Genomic DNA, 22,347 nt, shown 5'->3' with positions numbered 1-22,347 from the left:
AGCCTTTTGTAAAAATAATAATAATAATTTTCCTCTTAAAAATGTCCTTTACTCTTTACAAACCCTAGCTTCCAGTTGACGGTGGAAATGTTCGACTACCTGGAGTGTGAGCTGAATCTGTTTCTTGCAGGTGAGTTACAGGGATTATCCTCACTCCCCTTCCTGATGCACAGCAGAGGTCAAGTGTTTGAAGCTTGTTCATGCATGTTGCACCACGTTTTCCCACTGATTGTGTGCGCGCAAAGAGAGTGATGTATGTCTGGTATGGGCTAGAAGTAGAGCCGCGTGTGTGTGGAGGCCAACTCCCAGGGACAGGAAGCCACACCTTTGCACAGTGAGCAAATAGAGTCTCTTAGGACCAGAGAGAGAGAGAGAGAGAGAGAGAGAGAGAGAGTCAGTGAGGGGGAAAAAGAGGAAGATGAAAGGGAGAGATACAGATAATAAAAAGAGGCAGGGAGGGCTGGGAGAGAGAAAACGTGAGAGAGAGAAAGATACATGGTGATGAATATGAATCGAAGAACATGAAATCATAGGGGAGAGGGGTTGGTAGGGCTGTGTATTCGCAAGGATCTGGCAATATGATACTTACCGCGATACAGGGGGTGCGATACGATGTTTTGCGATACTTTAAGCAATATGATATCATTTTAGGAAATCTGTCATTAAGAACATACCACTATTTTTTTTAGCAAAAAATAAAATTTGCATTAATTCCATCTAAAATGACAGCTAACCCTAACCCCTTAAACCTACCCGTACCATGTAACCTGTGCCAGCCTTCCTCACATCACACCCAGGTGGCATCATGTGTTTCGCTATACATAAACGTAATTCGCAAAAACGATTACCGTATTTTCCGGACCATACTATCCGCTACTTTTTTCCCACGCTTTGAACCCCGTGGCTTAAACAACGAAGCGGCTAATTTATGGATTTTTCCAGGGGTTTTCCTGGTTTCACAAACTTCAAGCCAAAAAAAACTGAGCCCCATAACCTTAAACCAATGAAATTGCCGAACAGGTTCAGGTGAACCAATAAAACTCTTTATATTAAATCAGATGCGCTCCCACTGAATCGGGCCGCACCACATCATAAATATAAATGATGTTCCTCTGACGTTTGACCTGCCGCACACTCGGACTGTCTACAGGAAATGTGAATCAACCGGGCATGAAAAAACACACTTCACCTGTGTTCTGAGCTGCACGGCATCAAGAGAAAAGCTTCACCTATGGTGATTTTTAAACGCACGACGATGCCAAAAGAAAAACTCCCGAGAGAAATTGTTGTGAAAGGAAGGAGGAAGACAGTGAACAATGACTTTCTTGGTAGGCTACTGTTTAGATACAAGCCATGTAATAGGCACTGTCTTTCATTAAAGCCTGTGTAAAGATAATTAGTTTCAGTGTAGACACCTGCGGCTTATAGACAGGTGCGGCTTATTTATGTTCAAAATAAAAATCTTTGTAAAATTAAGTAGGTGCGGCTTATATTTGGGTGCGCTTAATAGTCCGGAAATTATGGTACCTACCGTTAACTAACGGTACCTAACGTTAATTTTTCCAAATTATTTTGCAAAGTGGGATTGATGATGATTGTATTATATTAGTATTAGGATAGTAGTAAAAGCATGAGCGCTAACTAGTGTTTTACATCCAAAAGATACACTTCTAGGGAGGCAAGAAAATAAAGAGAAAGAATGACGATCATTTCTTCTATAAAGGTAGAGATTTATTTTTGTTTATATAGCACTGTTTTTTAAGAAAAGTTCAGAGATAATACGGCTGCTGTCTATCTAGCGGTCGAAACATTTACATTTACGGCATTTTGCCGATGCCCTTATACAGAGCGACGTACAAAAGTGATGTATACTCAAAACTAATCAACTGCCATTTGAATTAGTTTCATAATTAATTTTGAATTAGTTTCAGAAATATATATCGATATTGCGTTTTTGAGAATTGCTACAGGATCACCAAACTAAATATTGCTTTATTAGCTTGTATCTATAGTTTCTTACACCCCTAGTGGTTATAGGACTGAAGCAGTGATGCGCATGAAATCTTTTCCCCCAAATGGTTTGCTTATTCATTTTTTGCGTTATGTATAATAATAATGTCATTTGCAAACATTTCATTGTGTGTGTGTGTGTGTGTGTGTGTGTGTGTGTGTGTGTGTGTGTGTGTGTGTGTGTGTGTGTGTGTCAACAGTGTTCAGCTCATTGGACATGTCCCGGTCAGTGTCAGTGACTGCAGCGGGTCAGTGTCGCCTGGCTCCTCTGATCCAAGTCATTCTGGACAGCAGTCATCTATATGACTACACGGTCAAACTGCTCTTCAAACTGCATTCATGTGAGTGAGAACTCTTAGGGTTCCCCCTTGTTTCACCATACCTTCAATTGAATTAATTGCGAAGTTCAATCGAATGTTTCTTCTAACCTTGAAGATGTTATGCTGTTATAATGAGACTTAACGTGCACACACACCCAGTTTTCTTCTGAGTTTCTTTTTATCAGTCCGTCTTTTTCTTCCTATTCAGGTCTTCCAGCAGAGACACTGCAGGGGCACAGAGATCGCTTTCACGAGCAGTTTAAAAAGTGAGTCCCTCTCATTTAGATAACCTCAACGCTTATTTGGCACACAGTATGATTTGTATTAACTTCTCCACTCTGTCTGTGTGTCTCTCTCTCTAATGTCTCTTTAGACTAAAGAGTCTCTTCTACCGCTCCAGTAACCTGCAGTATTTTAAAAGGCTGATCCAGATCCCACAGCTCCCCGAGGTAAGGCCATGCTTTGCACGGCTCACACACAGCAGCAGTCCTGTTTTTTTTTTTTTGTCTCTGTATGATTTTTGCTTTGTGAGGTCCAACCTCTGACACACTGTGATTCTCTGTAGAATCCACCAAACTTCCTGCGTGCTTCAGCTCTGTCTGAGCACATCAGTCCGGTGGTGGTGATCCCAGCTGAGACCTCGTCCCCTGAGAGTGAGCACATGGTGGAGACTGACGAACTCGTGGACACGGATATTCCCTCCCTTCCGGTACGTTACCTAACTAATGTACACTTGGATATGAAATGGTATATGGGTTCATTTTGGATGCTGTTTCGTACTATCAGTTCCTCAATGAAACAAATTTTTTCAATCAGTCAAAAACCACATACGTACACCTAGTAATGTAATGTGTCTTGTATCTGGATCATATTTTTTGGTAAGATTTTATACTTTGAATATAGTGCATTATACAGTATAGTAAAATGTACATCCGGTCAAACAGGCTGAAATCTGATGCTGCATTACAGTGAGCACTAATTGGCAGTTTTTTTGTTATTTGCTTTATGAATTAGATGTTGCAGGAATATTAGGTAAATTATTTTTTTTAAGATGCCAACTGTAACATTCATCTCACCGGACACAAGCCAGGAGAATACTCCAAAAATGGGATTGTAATCAATTTCTGGGAGCAACTATGTGCACATTTACACTCTCATTACAGACAATACACATACAGGCAATTTAATTTACTGTAATTTCCGGACTATTAAGCGCACCCTTATATAAGCCGCACCCACTGAATTTTACAAAGATTTATTTTGAACATAAATAAGCCGCACCTGTCTATAAGCCGCAGGTGTCTACACTGAAACTAATGAACTTTACACAGGCTTTAATGAAAGACAGTGTCTGTTACAACGTCTTGTATCCAAACAGTAGCCTACCAAGAAAGTCATTGTTCACTGTCTTCCTCCTTCCTTTCACAACAATTTCTCTGGAGTTTATCTTTTGGCATCGCCGTGCATTTAAAAATCACCATCGGTGAAGTTTTTCTCGTGATGCCGTGCAGCTCAGAACACAGGTGAAGTGTGTTTTTTCATGCCCGGTTGTTTTCAGCGTGACGAATGATTCACATTTCCTGTAGACAGTCCGAGTGAGCGGCAGGTCAAACGTCAGAGGAACATCATCCATATTTATGATGTGGTGCGGCCCGATTCAGTGGGAGCGCATCTGATTTAATATAAAGAGTTTAATTGGTTCACCTGAACCCGTTCTGCAATTTCATTGGTCTAATGTTATGGGGCTCAGTTTTTTGGCTTGAACTTGTGAAACCAGGAAAACCCCAGGAAAAATCCATATATTAGCCGCTTCGTTGTTTAAGCCGCGGGGTTCAAAGCGTGGGAAAAAGTAGCGGCTTATAGTCCGGAAAATACGGTAGTTGCTTGCACACATACACTGGAAGAGCATGCAACACTTCACAATGACTGCAATTTATATTTAAGTAACAATCCCAGGACCCTGAATCTGTGAGGTGGCAACACTACTTACTGCACCATTTTGTTTTTAAGTACATTATAATAGGTAGGAAAATGAAGAATAAAATTCAGTTTTATTTGTATAGCACTTAACATTGTCCCAAAGTGGCTTTACTAAAAGAAATAGGTCATAGAATTAGAATTTATATATTTATATATGAATCCCCTCATAAGTTTATACCTAATGAGAAAGCTAGTGGGGTCAGTGGCAGGGAAAAACTTCTTAAGCTGTTATAAGGAACCTTGGGGAAAAAAAGACTCAAAAAGGAACCCAATATTATCTGGATATAGCACCTAATGTCCAATTACTACAGTCTGAACTTTGTTGAAGTGTGGTGTCCAGTGATAGATTTTTAATGTGGAACTCCTAAGCAGATTGTAGCAGAATGTTCACATTAATTACAGACTGAATCTATCTTCATAGTTCTTGATTTGCTTAGTTACTTCATGGATCTAAGACTTCTTGAGTCCATAGTTCTTAGTTTTTTTAGTCCTGTTCAGTAACAACTTAATAATCAGGTGCATCCGAATACAAGAAAAAAGACATGATCAATGGCTACTAGTACATCAGGAGCATAAGCAGTATTTGAATTCCTGAAGATGATGATGCTGTTGGAAACATACAGAGACTACACCGATGAAGAACATAGATTGCACCTTCATAAACAGCAACATTTTATTTGAAGTTATAAGAGAAGTTTTTTTTTTCTCTGAAACTTTTTATAGTATTTTTTTCCTCAGGTTGAATGTATATGAAAGACTAATGGCCCAGACAGGAAATGTGCAATTCCCTTATATTTGATCAGGACATCCAGTGGTGTTCATTCATTTCTTGGTGTGTTCCATGTTTATACACACTAAGTAAAAAGTCCAGAAAAACTGATACTTCTAGGTTTATTTGTGCTTGAATCTGTTGCTGTAGAGTGTAGTGGAGAGCAGGTTCGACGACCTCTTTGGCACCTCGGCTTCCAGTGATCCTTTCAACTTCAACAGTCAGAATGGCATGCGCAAGGATGACAAGTAAGACATTCGATTTTTTTTTTTAATTCCTTAAAGTCTAGAAAATTCCTCTAGGACACAGGAGCCCTGTGAACTGTTATATTAATATTTGTGAAAAATGCTCTCAAACCCATGTGTGGTTTGCCTCAAAGACAGGATGTTAAATGTTTGCTTGAACTTGTCACATTGCCTTTTTGATATGTGGAGCTCCTATTATTATTACTTCTATTGAAATGCATCTGAACTGTTCATGTCAAGCAAATGTGCTCATTGAATTTATTTATCTTCATTAACTGCTTTATTCTGGCCTATCAAGAAACCTCTTAAATAGGACCTGCCTGACATTGTGAAGTAGACCAAAAGATCCTCAAAAGCTAGACATCATGTCGAGATCCAAAGAAATTCAGAAACAAATGAGAAAGAAAGTAATTGAGATCCATCAGTCTGGTAAAGATTATAAAGCCATTTCCAAAGCATTTCAGAAAAAAGAACATCATACCAACAGTAAAATATGGTGGTGGTAGTGTGATGGTCTGGAGCTGTTTTGCTGCTTTAGGACCTGAAAGACTTGCTATGATAAATGGAACCATAAATTCTGCTGTTTACCAAAAAATCATTTGTTCAACCTCAAGCTGAAGCGAACTTGGGTTCTGATCCGAAACACACCAGCAAGTCCACCTCTGAATGGCTGGAAAAAACAAAACAAAATGAAGACTTTGGAGTGGCCTAGTCAATGTCCTGACCTGAATCCTATTGAGATGCTGTGGCAAGACCTTAAAAAGGCGGTTCATGCTCGAAAACCATCCAGTGTGGCTGAATTACAACAATTCTGCATAAATGAGTGAACCAAAATTCCTCCACAGCGCTGTAACAGACTCAGTGCAAGTTATCACAAACGCTTGATTGCAGTTGTTGCTGTTAAGGGCGGCCCAACCAGTTATTAGGTTTAGGGGACAAACACTTTTTCACACAGGGCCATGTAGTTTTGGATTTTGTTTTCCCTCAATAATAAAAAACCTTCATTTAAAAACTGCATGTTGTGTTCACTGGTGTATCTTTTACTAATATTTAAATTAGTTTAATGATCTGAAACTATAAAGTATGAAAAACATGCAAAAACAAATAAGAAATCAGAAAGGGGGCAAACACTTTTTCCACAAAAAAGTGTGTGTGTGTGTATGTATGTATGTATGTATGTATGTATGTATGTATATATATATATATATATATATATATATATATATATATATATATATATATATATATATATATATATATATATATATATATATATATATATATATAAAATAGTCATCATCATTTCAGTGATCAAATGAGCTTGGGGTTTTAACGTCAAATTCCTGTCAAACGAACTTTGATCATTGTAACATTTAAATATTTTTTTTTATCACATAATTTTGTAAAACAATTGTTAAATGGTGCTTTTACACTAAGAATGTTTGGAATGCATGAGTAATTTAGCGTTGGCGTTACCGTATTTATGTGTGCTGAGACTTTGGGAATCCCTTATTTGGGTTAGAGCCAGGTTATGTCTGTGTGTCTCTGGGAAAACGTGTACAGTCGGTAGCATCGATTCTCTTTAACTGTTCAGAGCGTGGGCTGAAACATGGCTTCCTTACAAGCTGTCTAGCTGTTTGAGCTGATCTTCAAGTTGTAATGTATTTTTCTGTTCCCCCCCAGAGACCGAATCATCGAGCAGTTGACTGCAGAGCTCCAGGCCCTAAAAGAAGAGTTGGAGTCATTCAGACTGGAGGTTAGTGAAAAAGACAGGTGAAAAAGTGGTATGAAATCGCGTGGAACATTTCAAAAGAGACGTGAAAGAAGAGAATTTTTGGTGTCTTTGAACGCTGGATGCTCATAATCTGATCTGTCCTGACTCAGAGTGGGCGCTTGTGCCAGGCCTTACGGGGGCGTGTCAATGAACTGGAGGCGGAGTTAGCCGAGCAAACCCACCTCAAGCAGCAGGCACTGAGCGAGAGCGAATTCCTGAAGGCAGAGCTGGATGACCTGCGCAGGGTCAAAGAGGACACGGAGAAGGAGCAGCGTAGCTTAACTGAGATTGAAAGTAAGCTTTTTCCTGCATTGTTTCACAGAGGCGCACTCTGCTCATCAAATGCTCAATCTCAGAACTGAGAAAATGGTGTATTTAAGTCAATATTCATTGACTTTTCATAGTGATTGCTCTGAGCTTTAACTCTCACAGCCGTTTCTGTTACAGCCCCCTGATCAAATGCTAGGGGACTGTAGTGATCATTCAGTTCCTTCAGAAGAACTAAGCCCAAGAATCAACATGGCCAACTAAATGAATACGTTTTTGTTATAAGGATTTTGTGTTTTAAGGATTTTTTATTTTGTTTTATTTACCTTGCAATTAAGTTTTAAATCGAGCAAGAACAAAAATTAGTTCATAACCTAACAATGAGTCTATTGGGTGACAGTACACTTATTATGTAACTGAACTATTATGTTTTATTTTTCTTCTAACAAAGCCAAGTAACAGCATGGATTAAAGCTGCGTGAGAGCTTGTTTGATACTCGAGTCTGAAAATTTACAGAACCCATTGTTAATTGTATGTTGAATGAAATGTCATTTCCCACCAAAATGTAAGACCGCTGTGTGAAAGCCTGAGTAAATGTAATCATTTAAGACATTTGTGATTGCAAAAACTTTTGTTCATTAAAGAATTAAAATTTTGTCATTTAATAAAATCTTCAATTGAATTAGCACTTTGGTCATTTTCCATTAACAGCTTTAGACAGAGAATATAATTTTATGTTAGCACATATCAGTTTATACCTGTTGAGCAAGTGAGTGGTGAAAGTGGCAAAGATAATCTCTTTGAGATTGCATAAGGAGGAAACGTTGAGAGGAACCGAACTCGAAAATGGAAGCCATCGTCATCTGGGTGGCGAATGTCCATTTAATACAGTTCCATCATTGTTGAGGCGTGCTGTTCGGTGATGGGAGCTTAAATGCAGAAATGTTCATGCAAATTGCAGTTCTTGGCCAGACTGTTAAGACTGATATTAGACAGACTGATATTAATTACAGTCCCAATCCATCCTCAAAGTTCTTGAGTTGCTCAGTACTTAGAGTGTTAAATTAGCCTTGTAGTATTCCTCAGTTAGCTGATATATTCAGTGAGATTTAGATGCCAAAAATTGTAAGATATTGCTAAGACACAACAATTACATATATCAGGCTTTACTGAAATCTAAATAAGTGTGTGTGGTTATCTAATGAACATGCTTGAGCAAGAGAGAGAAGACTATTGGGGATGTTGCTCTCATAAAGTGTTTTGAAAGTGCACACTTTTTTTTTTTTTTTTTTTTTTGGTCAGAGTGCAAACTAAAAGCAAACCAGAGTGTGACAGGTGACCACGTTTACCATGCCAGCCACAAATCTGCACTTTTTTTTTTAGTTAAATAATAAAATGACTGAATAAACAAATTCCTTGTAGTGTGGTGAGAAACATATTTGTTCAAGACTTTCCAGATTTAGAGCGAACTGCAATTGTGAACTAATTGAAACTTGTTTGTGTGTGTGCACGCCTACAGGAAAGGCCCAGGCCAATGAACAGCGCTACACTAAATTAAAGGAGAAGTACACTGAGCTGGTCCAGAACCATGCTGACCTGTTAAGGAAGGTAGGAGGTCACGATTTATACATTAAACTTCACCCGGGCTGCCGAAAACTGCTCCGTCGTCTCTTCTCTAAAACCGCAAATCGTTTCCTTGTATGTTAAATGTACTGTATGTGGGTTTTTTTTTTTTTTTTTTTCCACTGCTGCAGTGTTTAAGAGTAAACTTTCTTTCGGCTTCTCCCGTTAGAGGTGGCCACAGCAGATCATCTGTATTCATGATCCACATGTTTGATTTGACATGTTTTTACACTGGATGCCCTTCCTAACACAACCCTACCCATTTATCCGGGCTTGGGACCGGCACTAAGAGTGCACTGGCTTGTGCAACACTGATGGCTGGGGTAGGTTCCCTGACCGGGAATCGAACCCGGGCCGCAGCGGTGAGAGCGCCTCGCATCTTACCCACTAGACCACCAGGGAACGCTGCAGTGTTCAAGAGTAAAATCTGATAAAGATTGAATGTGAAGTACAGGAATCACAGTATGTCTTTAAGAACAGGCACAACACAAATATCGTAGTTGAACCGTCTGGGTGTGTTTGCGTTCGTTTCAGAATGCAGAAGTGACTCGGCAGATGAGCGTGGCCCGGGTGGCCCAGGATGAGGTGGATACTGTGAGGAGGGAGATGGAGGAACGACTTAAGACAGCTCAAGAGGCAGTCAGCCAACAGGTTGCGTATACCTGCATGTTTGCATACACTCACAATGTCTATATTGCATCCTTGTATGCACGTCGTTAATTCCCAGTGCGTCTGTAAAAAAAAAAAAAAAAAAGAACAGTATCTTCCTGGTATGCTTGTATACCTGACTCATACTATCCTTGTGCATGTATATATGTATGTGTTTGTGTGTAGGAGAAACTCCAAGCAGAGCAGCTCCAAGTGCTTCAAGCTGACCTAGTTACCAGCAGAACAGAACTAGAAACCCTCAAAGCCAGCATGGCTTCATCTCAGAAGGTGGGATCCTTCTCAGTTGCACCCCTTTGCACATCCTCTTCATCACTCTAACTTTTCATCACTCTCTCAGTTTAATTGAAAAGGCTGTCATGAGGAGATTAGCTTACTCATAACACCGTTCTTATCATGGGGGTCACTCTTTAATGGTAAAGCAGTGACCAGTGAGATAGCTCCTACTGACTAATCTGAGAAATGCATGGGAGGTGAGGGTCATGTTCAGATGCTGTTTGTTCTTCGATGGCTAATTTATCTGCCATTATCTATTAGCAAACATGCTAAATGCAATCGTTTTTGATTTTTCGCTCTTTAGCACTAGCCAAGGGATTTGTGTAGTCTTTAAGGAATAAAATGTCACAGATCGATAGCCTTGGTACCTTGGGCGTATACATTATCTAACTATAATCACCAAGTGCAAAGTCTTCTGTGCTAGCAAAACAGGATTAATGGTACCACACAATATAAAAGGTAAACTGTTTAAGCATTTCTTTCTGGATTGTAAGTGATAGTTTACTATTATACTGTCTGTTCAGGTAAAGTATAATCCTAGCTTAAATATGGTTGTACATTTTCTTATTGTCTTTGTGCTTGTATTTTTGTTCTTGTCTTCAGTCAAGCGAGGAGCTCGGTGTGCAGCTCTCTGCTCTACAGGCTGAAAAGGCTGGGCTCATGGAGACCGTGTCACAGAAGGACGTGGAGCTGGCAGGTCTCGGGGCAGAACTAGAGCGAATTCAGAGCAGTCTAGCTAGCGAGAGGGAGAGTGGCGTGAAGGCTGCAGAGACCCTACAGAATCAGCTCAATGAGAAGGTGAAAAACCACATGCATCATCTAAACTTTAGCAGACTTTAGAATCAGGTAAATGCAGATTTAGATAAACAACACATGATGTATTACATCATTATTTATCAATAAAAACTAAGTACAACTTATGATTCAATGGCTTGCTGAACATTCAGTCTCTCAATGTGGAGTTTTTGCTCACTCTTCTTTACATTGTTGCTTCAGTTCATTGGGTTTTTTTTCCTCAGGCATTTTTTTATTCACAGCTCACTTAAGCTCCTTCCACAGCATTTCAGTTGGGTTGAGGTCTCAACTTTCTTTGGGCCAAAAAGAAAAAATATTCAATATTCAGTTCTTTTTATCTTGTTCCCCTTTTTTTAAAGCTGTTATCTAGTAGATTTGCTGTTGTAATTGGGGTCATTGTCCTGTTGCATCACCCAATTTTGGCCACGTTTTAAATGTTTGACAAATGTCCTAACATTTTTGGGTATACTTAAAAATTAATTAATTCATTTTATATATATATATATATATATATATATATATATATATATATATATATATATATATATATATATATATATATATATATATATATATAATAATTATAATATTTAGGAAAAAAACGGCTTTCACCTTTGTTCAGTCTTTTTCTGATTGCTCTGTCATTCTGTCATTTTAATTGCTACCTGAGGTTTGTACAGTCCGAAGATGTAACTTGGTTTTTCGCAAATTATCTGAGCATTCTACAGTCTGACATTGAGGAGAATTTGCTGGGACATCCTTTCTGTGGAAGATTGGCAACTTGAATGTTTTGCTCTTGTGACTAATATTCCATTTTAATATCTGCGTAAAGCTGCTTTGAGACAATGCTTATTGCTAAAAGCGCGATACAAATAAAAATGAATTGAATTAAACTGTTGACTTTTTTAAAATGGCCTTAAAACCCTTCAGAGAATGATGGCCAGCAACAATTCCTTCTATAAGACTGCTGTTTAGCACACAACTGAATGTACAAATCCAGTACACTGCTAACAATTGGGCTGTTATAGAGGTGGCCACACACTTGCTGATTGTAAGATAATCGTGGGCATTTGATTAGCAGCACCAGGCTGCTACTTAGCTTCTTAAATCTCAAGGAAGCAGTAAAGGTGTACTTAGCTTTTCACATATGGCTTTTTAATCTTGGTTTATTTGTGTAAAACAAATACTGTAATGACTGAAATATGTCGTGTTGTTCATTTGAGGTTCTATTTAAATAATTTCAAGATATTTTTATGCTCTTATATGTAAAGCCATAGAATTTAAATAGGGAGCACTTCCTTTTATCACACGATTGTATATGTGAAGTTTGTTTGCCACAGGAAGCATAGATTTGGCCAGTTTTTTGAGGTCAGTCTTTTCTGTGTGTCTGTAGGAAAGTCGTGAACAGGCACTGGAGAGCGAGATCGTTTCTGTCCGCTGGGCGGCTCTTAGGGCGGCACTGGAGGAGGCCGAGAGGGTCGTGCAGGACAGTTTGGCCCAGCTGGATGAACCTGCACACATAAGCTGCACCAGCTCAGCCGGTTAGAACGTCACACACATCAAAATATTTCAACCTTTACTTTTAAAGTAGTACTTAAGCCTGTCGCTTCCTCAAGTGCTTCCATTTCTGCTCAGAAATATATCAAATGTGTAATAATACAAAAATTACAAAAAAAAAACCAAACAAAAAAAAATTAACACATTCATTGACTTTTCAATCTCCTTCTGTGTAGAATATCTTATATGCAGGTGCCAGACTGCTTTAGAATGTGTGGACAGATTACAGACAGCCAAGGATAGCTTTATATCTGATAACACAGGTAAGTTGTTGTATATATATATATATATATATATATATATATATATATATATATATATATATATATGTATATGTATATATATATGTATATGTATATGTATATATATATATATATATAATGTGTGTATATATATATATGTATGTTTGATCTTCATCAAAATGCAGTTTCATGTAATTTCATGAAAGGTAGAGGCTTAAAACATGAATAACTAGTGTTTGTAATATTCAGGATTAAGAGTGTAATTTACTGGTTATGTTAAATAATATTAAACGCATGAATTTTCTGAAGTTTGCTTGGCCAATTGTGTATAATAGATGTGTCTGAGCTGGTGCGGGCTGTGGCTCAGCTAGCCCACCTGGTGGGTGATACTATTGTGCAAGGAAGTGCCACTGCCCACATGGTGTCCGTGGAACAAGCCGACGGTGAGTGAAAGCGACGGAGACTAATTTACAGGATTCAATTATAACCTGGTGATATTTAAGAGATTAATTTAACAACATGGAAGACTGAAAACGCTAACAAAAGAAAAGCTTGTGGCCGTGCATGTTATGTTTCGCAGTAAACATAATATATAGAATCAAGTTTGCACACTGTATTAATGGAACTCGCTTTCTAATTGATTGTGCGGTTATTAATGGAAGTGTCCAAATCCCACACGCTTTTAAAATCATTAAGTCGTCCATGATGTAATCTGGGTGTGTACTAAAGAAAAAAACGTCTGTTCTGTTGTTTGTATGCTCTGCTTTACTCTGTTCTCTTTAAATCTCTCTTTCACTATTGTCTTTTATTATAATATTCCATTTTAATATCTTAATATTCATAATATAATATTTTTTCATGTATTATAATATATTTTCCCTCGTGTTCATCTATGTTTGCGAGCAGCGCTAACATGTTTTGTGAAGTTGTGTGGAACTGAGGCGCTGGCTCTGATGGTTCAGCTGAAGGATCAGGATTCTCTGGCTTCAGCAGGCAGCGGTGGACTCAAAGAAGCTTTGTGCAATGTGCTGGACACGGCGCAGGTAAATACCTGCTCACGCCTTACAAACTCGGTGGACTCTCTCAGCAACTGAACCAAACCACTGCTTAGTTTTCAAGATGTAAAAAAAAAAAAAAAAAGGGCATTTCTGATATTACTAAGATCAAAAATATACCATGCAGTGAATCATTTGATTCATAAATTATATTAATTTATAATAATTTATATAATCATTTGATAGTATGTATGTATGTGTGTGTGTGTGTATATATATATATATATATATATATATATATATATATATATATATATATATATATATATATATATATATATATATATATATATATATAATGATTGAACACAATGTGATGCAAAGGAAGTAATTCAATTAAATTTGATATGGTACAAATAGTTCACTTTTATACTTTGGCTCAGACAGCAAATCATAAATTTACTTAAGTGACTTCTGAACTTTCACAAACAGGCCTTTGTAGTGCAAATAAATAAATAAATCAGACTTTCTTTTCCTGTTCTGTCCACCAGGAAGATGCAGCTCTACCTCTGCCATGTTAATCTATATTCTATGTGACTCTCAGTAAACGGCTCGGCTTCTGTAGCATTGTGATACGCTATATGCACATAGCAGCAGTGATACGTGGTACACTACTGATATTGAGTACAGCCATGTCGATTTGACATCATTTTGAGATTTGAAGAAGAATAGGAATTTTTAGTTTAGGGCCATTTTCTTGGTTTGTTCCTGTTCAGAGGTAGAGGACGTCATGTCCTTGTTTTTAATTGTACGTTGCAGGTAGCTTTAAAAATCACAATATGTGCAGAGATAAACAGTCATAGTCTTTCCTCTTTTTCTCATGAGCATCTTGTTTACCCCCCCCCATGCGAGACTAGAAGTTACGGCCGCGGGGTTTGGAGCTACAGCAGGGAGAGCTTGGAGATCTGGTGGAGCAGGAGATGGCATCCACTTCAGCTGCTGTGGAGTCTGCTGTCTGTAGGATAGAGGTGAGCTTGTCATCAGTGACTGAATGTACCATGATCAATTAACCACAGTAAAACAAGTCGTGTTTTTTTCTGAAATCCTCCTCTCACGCTTTAACAGGAAATGCTGAACAAATCCCGAGAAGTTGACTCTGGTATAAAAATGGAAGTGAATGAAAGGTAACACGCAACCAAGTGACATAAAATCGATATTCTAGCTGTTTCTACCCTTTTTTTTTTATTCACCCCTAAAGTGGTTTCTGTGTGTTATTCATCTTGGCTGGTCGGAAAAAAAAAATACAGTTAAAAATAGCCATTTTAGCGTAAACTCACTGTGTATGGTCACATCCTGTAGGATTCTGGCTTCCTGCACAGATCTCATGCAGGCTATTAAAGTGCTGGTGCTGGCGTCTAAAGACCTGCAGCGTGACATTGTTGAAAGTGGCAGAGTGAGTGGAAGACTTTTTGATTGGTATAATGCCACAGCAGATTGGACGACTTTGTACACTTCTGATAAACTGTTCCCACTTTTAGGGTGCAGCAACTATAAAAGAATTCTACGCTAAGAACTCCCGCTGGACTGAAGGCCTCATCTCCGCTTCAAAGGCTGTGGGCTGGGGAGCCACTGTGATGGTGTAAGTTTGTTGTGATGTGTGCAGAGGTGGATCGAGTAATAAAAGATTTTACTCAAGTAAAAGTACTGTGAGTTTAATTACATTTTACGTAAGTACGAGTAAAGTTACCGGTCTAAAATCTACTCGAGTAAAAGATTACAGGGATAGAAATCTCAAACTAGTTGTTTTTAATTGGAGCACCATTATAAGTTTAAGTGCAATAACAAAAAAATACAAATAAAACAAACACTGCAGTCCATGACTTGAGTCTAATGTGAGTTATGACAAAAAAAAAATCCCCTGTTAGTATGTCAGTTATGATAATGAGAGAAATTCCGACAGTGAGCACAAGCATTGAACAACTTTCCATTCGACGGCATTTTGTGTCCCGCCCATCTTTTAACACGTTTTTTTTTTTCTGTCCATCATCAGTGCAGTATTTTCCAAGGTGCAATTATTATTATTTTTTTTTCCCTTACAATTTTTATTTATTTATTTGTTACCTAGTAATGGATATGATTTAAAATGTAGTTGAGTACAATACTTTGAACAAAATATACTTAAGTAAAAAAAAAAAAAATACAGATTTTAAAAACTACTTTAAAAAGTAGAAGTACGGGGGAAAGAAAACTACCGTTACAGTAACATGAATAAAGGTACTCATCACTTTCCACCTGGATGTGTGTGTGAGTTTTGCCCCACAGGCAAAGTTTTTCCATCACAACAGGTTTGTGTTTGTGTGTCTGCAGTGATGCAGCTGATCTAGTGGTCCAAGGCAAAGGCAAATTCGAGGAGCTGATGGTGTGCTCACATGAGATAGCGGCCAGTACGGCTCAGCTCGTAGCTGCATCGAAGGTCCTCTGAAGTACCGAATTTGGTAAATTATCTGATATAACATTACATTCAAAGCAAGTGTAATAAACTGTTATCTTTATCCCAATGACACTCTTAGGTGAAGGCAGACAAGGACAATCTCAACCTCGCTCGTCTGCAGCAGGCATCCAGAGGAGTCACTCAAGCAACTGCAGGCGTTGTAGCATCCACCAAGTCTGGAAAATCCCAAATTGAAGAAACTCGTGAGTGTGTGCGAGTATTTACACATGCGGTGGGTGGGGCGAGGGGTTTTTGGTCACGCACTGCACATGCACACTCACTCTGCTGTTCCACATGGTCCTCGAGGCATTTAATAACATTGGGATCTACAGTCCGTAAACAAACAATAAGTATGCAGTAACGGAGGTAGTTTTCCACATAAATTGTACATGAGTAACTATTTGAGAGCTTATTTTATTAGTCCTAAACGGAAAATTACAAATGGTGTAGTAAAGGTTTCTCTGTTCATACATTTCTGGCACCTGATGTAGTGTTGGTCCATAAACTTGTTTTTTTTTAATTATTAAAAAGTACACGACCAACAGGCATAACATTGACATTATAACAGTATGACTGGTGAAGTGAATAACACTGATTATCTCTTCATCATGGCCCCTGTTAGTGTGTGGTATACAGTCATGGCCAAAATTGTTGGCACCCCTGGAATTTTTTCAGATAATCAAATATTTCTCACAGAAAAGTATTGCATTAACACATGTTTTGCTTTACACATGTTTATTCCCTTTGTGTGTATTGAAACAAAACAAAAAAAGGGAGGAAAAAAAGCAAATTCGACATAATGTCACACAAACTTGGGTCCAAATGGGCTGGACAAAATTAATGGCACCCTTTAAAAAATGTGGATAAATAAGATTGTTTCAAGGATGTGATGCTCCATTAAACGCACCTGGGGCAAGTAACAAGTGTGGGCAATATAAACATCACACCTGAAAGCAGATAAAAAGGAGAGAAGTTCACTTAGTCTTGCAATGTGTGTGCCACACTAAGCCTGGACAACAGAAAGAGCAGAAGAGAACTGTGTGAGGACCAAAACTGTGGAAAAATATCAACAATCTCAAGGTTACAAGTCAATCTCCAGAGATCTAAATTTGCCTTTGTCCACAGTGCGCAACATTATCAAGAAGTTTGCAACCCATGGCACTGTAGCTAATCTCCCTGAGCATGGATGGAAGAGAAAAATTTATGAAAGGTTGCAACGCAGGATAGTCCGGATGGTGGATAAGCAGCCCCAAACAAGTTCCAAAGAAATTCAAGCTGTCCTGCAGGCTCAGGGAGCATCAGTGTCAGCGCGAACTATCCATCGACATTTAAATGAAATAAAACGCTATGGCAGGAGACCCAGGAGGACCCCACTGCTGACACCGAGACATAAAAAAGCAAGACTACAGTTTGCCAAAATGTAGTTGAGTAAGCCAAAATCCTTCTTGGAAAATGTCTTGTGGACAGATGAGACCAAGATAGAGCTTTTTGGTAAAGCACATCATTCTACTGTTTACCAAAAATGGAATGGGGCCTACAAAAAAAAGAACACAGTACCTACAGTCAAATATGGTGGAGGTTCAAAGATGTTTTGGGGTTGTTTTGCTGCCTCTGGCACTGGGTGCCTTGAGTGTGTGCAAGGCATCATGAAATCTGAGTGTTACCAAAGGATTTTGGGGCGTAGTGTAGGGCTCAGTGTCAGAAAGCTGGGTTTGCATCCGAGATCTTGGATCTTCCAGCAGGACAATGACCCCAAACATACTTCAAAAAGCACCCAGAAATGGATGGCAAAAAAGTGCTGGAGAGTATTGAAGTGGCCAGCAATGAGTCCAGATCTAAATCCCATTAAACACCTGTGGAGAGATCTTAAAATTGCTAATGACAAAAGGCACCCTTCCAATATGAGACCTGGAGCAGTTTGCAAAGGAAGAGTGGTCCAAACTTCTGGGTGAGAGGTGTAAGAAACTTAGTAATGGTTATAGAAAGTGACTGATTTCAGTTAATTTTTCCAAAGGGTGTGCAACCAAATATTAAGTTAAGGGTGCCAACAATTTTGTCCAGCCCATTTTTGGAGTTTTGTGTGACATTATGTCAAATGTGCTTTTTTTTTTTCCCTTTTTTTGTTTTGTTCCAATACACGCAAAGGGAATAAACGTGTATAGCAGAACATGTGTTAATGCAATACTTTTCTGTGAGAAATATTTGATTTTCTTGAAAAATTGCAGGGGTGCCAACAATTTTGGCCATGACTGTATATTCGGTAGCAGGTGAACATTTTGTCCTCAAAGTTGATCTGTTAGAAGCAGGAACAATGGGTAAGTGTAAAGGCTAGACGACTGGGTCGGAGATTTCCAAAAACCACATCTCTTGTGGGATGTTCCCAGTGTGCAGAGCTCAGTATCTGTCTAAAAATGGTCCAAGGAAGAAACAGTGGTGAACCGGCGAATTTGAACACAAATTTATAAATTTTAACAAAGCCATGACTGTCGGCTGGTTCTGATCGAGTATTGACGTGTAATGCAACAGTCATGATGCTGGCAGATTTTCCTGGAACTTAGTCCTGTAATGAAATATAGCTTGTTCAGACTGTAGTTAATGTGAACAGTCTACTACAATGTCTCAGGATCCTTTAAGCCACAGGTTGCATTTTAAACGGCTTTTAACGGATTTTTGGTGCCACCCAGATAAAGACTGGTTCCCTTTCGACCCTGGTTTCTTTCCCATGCCATCTCGGGGAGTTTTTCCTCGTCATAGTCACTGCTGGCTCAATCATACAGAGAGAAACTTGCGATATTAAATAAGGAACAAGCGTATACATTCTTTTATTACTGCTTTACCTCTGTAAAGCTGCTTTAAAACAGTGTTCATTGTTGGAAGTGCTACACCAATAAAAAGAAGAATCTCTTTCACAAACAACAAGTATTGGATATATTAAAGCAAATCTATGGCTCTTTGCAGTAACCAGCCAGTTTGCCTTCAGTATCACAGTTTGTCATTCGAGATAGAGCTGCAGCAGAGTGAAAAATTAACAGGTAATAATAGGGAAAATGCCTTATTATTGTCACGCTCTCTGCTCTCTGAAGTTTTAGGTTCGTACGCAAAGCATTTCAGGTTGAGCATCTAACCACAGAATCGATCAGTATCATCAGTGGTAATGTGTTTATGTAGATCATGTAGCTGATGTCACATTTTAAATCTAATACAAATGTGCCTGTGGCCTCTCTCTCTCTCTCTCTCTCTCTCTCTCTCTCTCTCTCTCTCTCTCTCTCTCTTTTCTCTCTTTCTTTGTCATTTCAGACACTATGGATTTCACCAGTATGACACTTACACAGATCAAGAGGAAGGAGATGGACTCGCAGGTATCTCTGTGTATTTCTGATAATATGTGTATTTGTGTGAACACGCGCTCGGCCTTACTGTCGCTCGTGCATCCTGCAGGTGCGCGTGTTAGAGCTGGAGACACAGCTTCAGAAGGAGCGTGAGCGTCTCGGTGAGCTGAGGAAGAAGCACTACGAGTTGGCTGGTGTAGCTGAGGGTTGGGGAGAGGAACAGGAAGGTAAATGCCGTAATCGAAATTCGTAACGTTTCAGTGCCACTCAAGCCAGAGATCTGCATATAGATTAGAGTACGAGTATTTACCACTCCAAGCTCGTCAGGTCTTATAAATTAGTAGACGATTATTGGAGAATTTTTACAGGCTGTAATTCATTATTAGCAAATGTAATCTTGCAGGGTTACTTCCTTTTTTTTTTCTTCAGTGACTGACAAAAAGGACACACAAATATAACCCTAGCAACTAAAAAAAACAGAAGCATTAATCAATCTGTGATGCAAGAGTTGTGCAATTAGGGGTGTTTCAATACATGAACTGTTTGGGATTGCTGAACACAGGGTGAAAACACATCAGTGTGTGGTTGTATTAAAACACTACTTCCCACACCCTTTCCGGAACCAAATTCTCATTTGGCTTGGCTTCCATTTCGCATTTCCAGCAGTTCACAGTAACGAAGTAAAGTAATTCCTTACTGTATTTAAAGAGCCTTTTCAGGTATCTGTACTGAAGTATTTGTATTTGGGACGATTTTAACTCCACTACATTTCAAAGTCAAAAATCTTACTTTTTTTACTCAACCACATTTTGCGAAATCACTCGTTCCTTTTTTTTCTTCAGTGACTGACAAAAGGACACACAAATATAACCCTAGCAACTAAAAAACAGAAGCATTAATCAATCTGTGATGCAAGAGTTGTGCAATTAGTGTTTCAATACATGAACTGTTTGGGATTGCTGAACACAGGGTGAAAACACATCAGTGTGTGGTTGTATTAAAACACTACTTCCCACACCCTTTCCGGAACCAAATTCTCATTTGGCTTGGCTTCCATTTCGCATTTCCAGCAGTTCACAGTAACGAAGTAAAGTAATTCCTTACTGTATTTAAAGAGCCTTTTCAGGTATCTGTACTGAAGTATTTGTATTTGGGACGATTTTAACTCCACTACATTTCAAAGTCAAAAATCTTACTTTTTTTACTCAACCACATTTTGCGAAATCACTCGTTCCTTTTTTTTTCTTTTTCTGCTGATAAAAACTTAACTGGTCCACACAGCAAGACACCAATCAGGGTCGAGCGCGCGCTCTGTTTTGAAGTTGTTTTGATCTACGCTTGGTTGTATCTTCTGATCACAGTCATACAGTTCAGCAGCAGTTCAACAGCAAGCAGAACATTCAGAGAGGAATAAATGATGGAACATACTCCAAACTCTGTAATAAATCATGTATTGGATGCTTAAGTACGTTTGAAGACAAATACTTTTGTACTTTTACTTAATGAAAGTTTAAAGGGACATTTTTTTCTTTAGTAATATTTTACCGAGTGTCTCTTTTTCAACCCAAGTACGTGGTTTGTGTACTTTGTCCACCACCGATCATTTCATACCATTGAAACACATTATTGTGCTTTGTCTTTAGATTTCATGATTTTTATCTGTAAATTCTGTGGTGCATTGCTGTGGATCCCCTCAGCATAAACCTCATTTTATTTTATTCCCATTTGAATGATTTGCAGATTCTGTGGTGTGTTTAAAAAAAAAAAACAATACTGTTTGTCAGCTTTCCCACACTTGTTTTCCCCCACATTTTTTTTTTTCTATGGAATGTTAAATTAAACTCTGATTTTGCATTGTGGTGAGTAACATTCCCCCATAGACTTAAAAAAAAAAAATATATAGTCTTGCTGAAAATGGTTCCCTGAGGTTGACGATCACTACCCTTAAGGACAAACTCATATTCCCATATAACTGCAAACTCTTCACTCATTGTAAGTGCTAGTGCACGACACCCTAATGCAGGAATATAAACCAGCCGAGAGATCAATAATCCCAATCCTGAATTAGTCAAATAACAGCATGTGAGGTCTGGAATATACCGAACAGTTTGGATGTACACCCTGGAATAAGGATTTTGAATAGCTTTTTCGAAATAGCTAATATGCAACAAATAAAAAAAATCCATAAACTTTGGTATGATTTTAATAAATTATTTATTGTGTGCATCATAACTGATGTAAACAACTTATAACAGTCTCGGATGGTTTATTTGCCAAAACTAACGAAAAATGCATCGCCCCTTTTTTTTTGGTTGCTATGGCAACACCATTGTGGAGTCTAACAATGTTAAGGACCGACGGCGGTCAGCTCGAATGATTGGGGTCGATGCGAAATTCGCGATAAGAACGAAGCGAGAAGTGAAGAACGCCTATTTAATTGAGTGTGTAATGGAGCATGAAGGCACATGCTAATGTCTATATTCTCTTTCTTTTGTCTCCATAGGAACAGGATGAGGCGTGTCCCCGTGTCGTAGCCCGGACTGGGCATGTGCCTGCGCACTGGCACTCACGTGTTTCTCACCCTTTTTTTCTTCTTCACTGTCTTCAGACCTTTTATCCTTTAATAATGAATGAAAAGCCAAATAAAAAGGTGCTTTTTTACTATAACATGGTTTCCTCCTCCTGTCTGCGAAGGAAGGACTCTTGCAGGATGAGCAATAGAGGAGACAATGTCACCTCGAGAGGAGGATGAAGCCCTAAAGGCAGCTTTCAACGTGTTTGGAGCTCCCCCCAGTGGGCAGACAGAAAACTGCACCGTTACTGACATGTCAGCTCCCGCCCCACACCTTTACCCACCACCTCCCCTTCACCATTCCAGGATGGCATATAGTACGTCACGCGAGGCGAGCAGGAATTACTGACAGTGTGCTGCGAGCTTCCGGATCGCCCACTTCCCAGGCGGCAGCATTGTGTGACTTCCACCACCTCTTTCCGAACTCCTTCCACA

General features: G+C 38.8%; 1 protein-coding gene across 2 annotated transcripts in view; it reads left to right on the top strand.

Moving 5' to 3' along the window:
* The window catches only part of hip1 (huntingtin interacting protein 1), a 45,783-nt gene extending 23,776 nt beyond the window's left edge, over positions 1-22,007 (top strand). For both annotated transcript variants that reach the window (XM_046862690.1, XM_046862691.1), the window contains exons 7-31: positions 69-130; positions 2,211-2,351; positions 2,539-2,596; positions 2,704-2,779; positions 2,896-3,039; positions 5,230-5,327; positions 7,008-7,080; positions 7,209-7,392; positions 8,886-8,974; positions 9,524-9,640; positions 9,824-9,925; positions 10,535-10,729; positions 12,120-12,267; positions 12,460-12,546; positions 12,861-12,968; positions 13,432-13,568; positions 14,438-14,548; positions 14,646-14,704; positions 14,880-14,973; positions 15,059-15,159; positions 15,888-15,993; positions 16,091-16,214; positions 19,309-19,370; positions 19,450-19,567; positions 21,844-22,007. In XM_046862690.1, coding sequence (XP_046718646.1) covers positions 69-130; positions 2,211-2,351; positions 2,539-2,596; positions 2,704-2,779; positions 2,896-3,039; positions 5,230-5,327; positions 7,008-7,080; positions 7,209-7,392; positions 8,886-8,974; positions 9,524-9,640; positions 9,824-9,925; positions 10,535-10,729; positions 12,120-12,267; positions 12,460-12,546; positions 12,861-12,968; positions 13,432-13,568; positions 14,438-14,548; positions 14,646-14,704; positions 14,880-14,973; positions 15,059-15,159; positions 15,888-15,993; positions 16,091-16,214; positions 19,309-19,370; positions 19,450-19,567; positions 21,844-21,854 — 2,605 coding nt within the window. In that variant the 3' untranslated portion in view covers positions 21,855-22,007. The remainder of the gene's footprint in view (positions 1-68; positions 131-2,210; positions 2,352-2,538; positions 2,597-2,703; positions 2,780-2,895; positions 3,040-5,229; positions 5,328-7,007; positions 7,081-7,208; positions 7,393-8,885; positions 8,975-9,523; positions 9,641-9,823; positions 9,926-10,534; positions 10,730-12,119; positions 12,268-12,459; positions 12,547-12,860; positions 12,969-13,431; positions 13,569-14,437; positions 14,549-14,645; positions 14,705-14,879; positions 14,974-15,058; positions 15,160-15,887; positions 15,994-16,090; positions 16,215-19,308; positions 19,371-19,449; positions 19,568-21,843) is intronic.
* The last annotated feature ends 340 nt before the right edge of the window (positions 22,008-22,347 follow it).

This window comes from Silurus meridionalis, chromosome 12 (assembly GCF_014805685.1).
Source record: "Silurus meridionalis isolate SWU-2019-XX chromosome 12, ASM1480568v1, whole genome shotgun sequence".
Classification (NCBI taxonomy): domain Eukaryota; kingdom Metazoa; phylum Chordata; class Actinopteri; order Siluriformes; family Siluridae; genus Silurus; species Silurus meridionalis.
The sequence above is the reverse complement of the archived record's forward strand: the minus strand, read 5'-3'. Positions and strand labels throughout refer to the sequence as shown.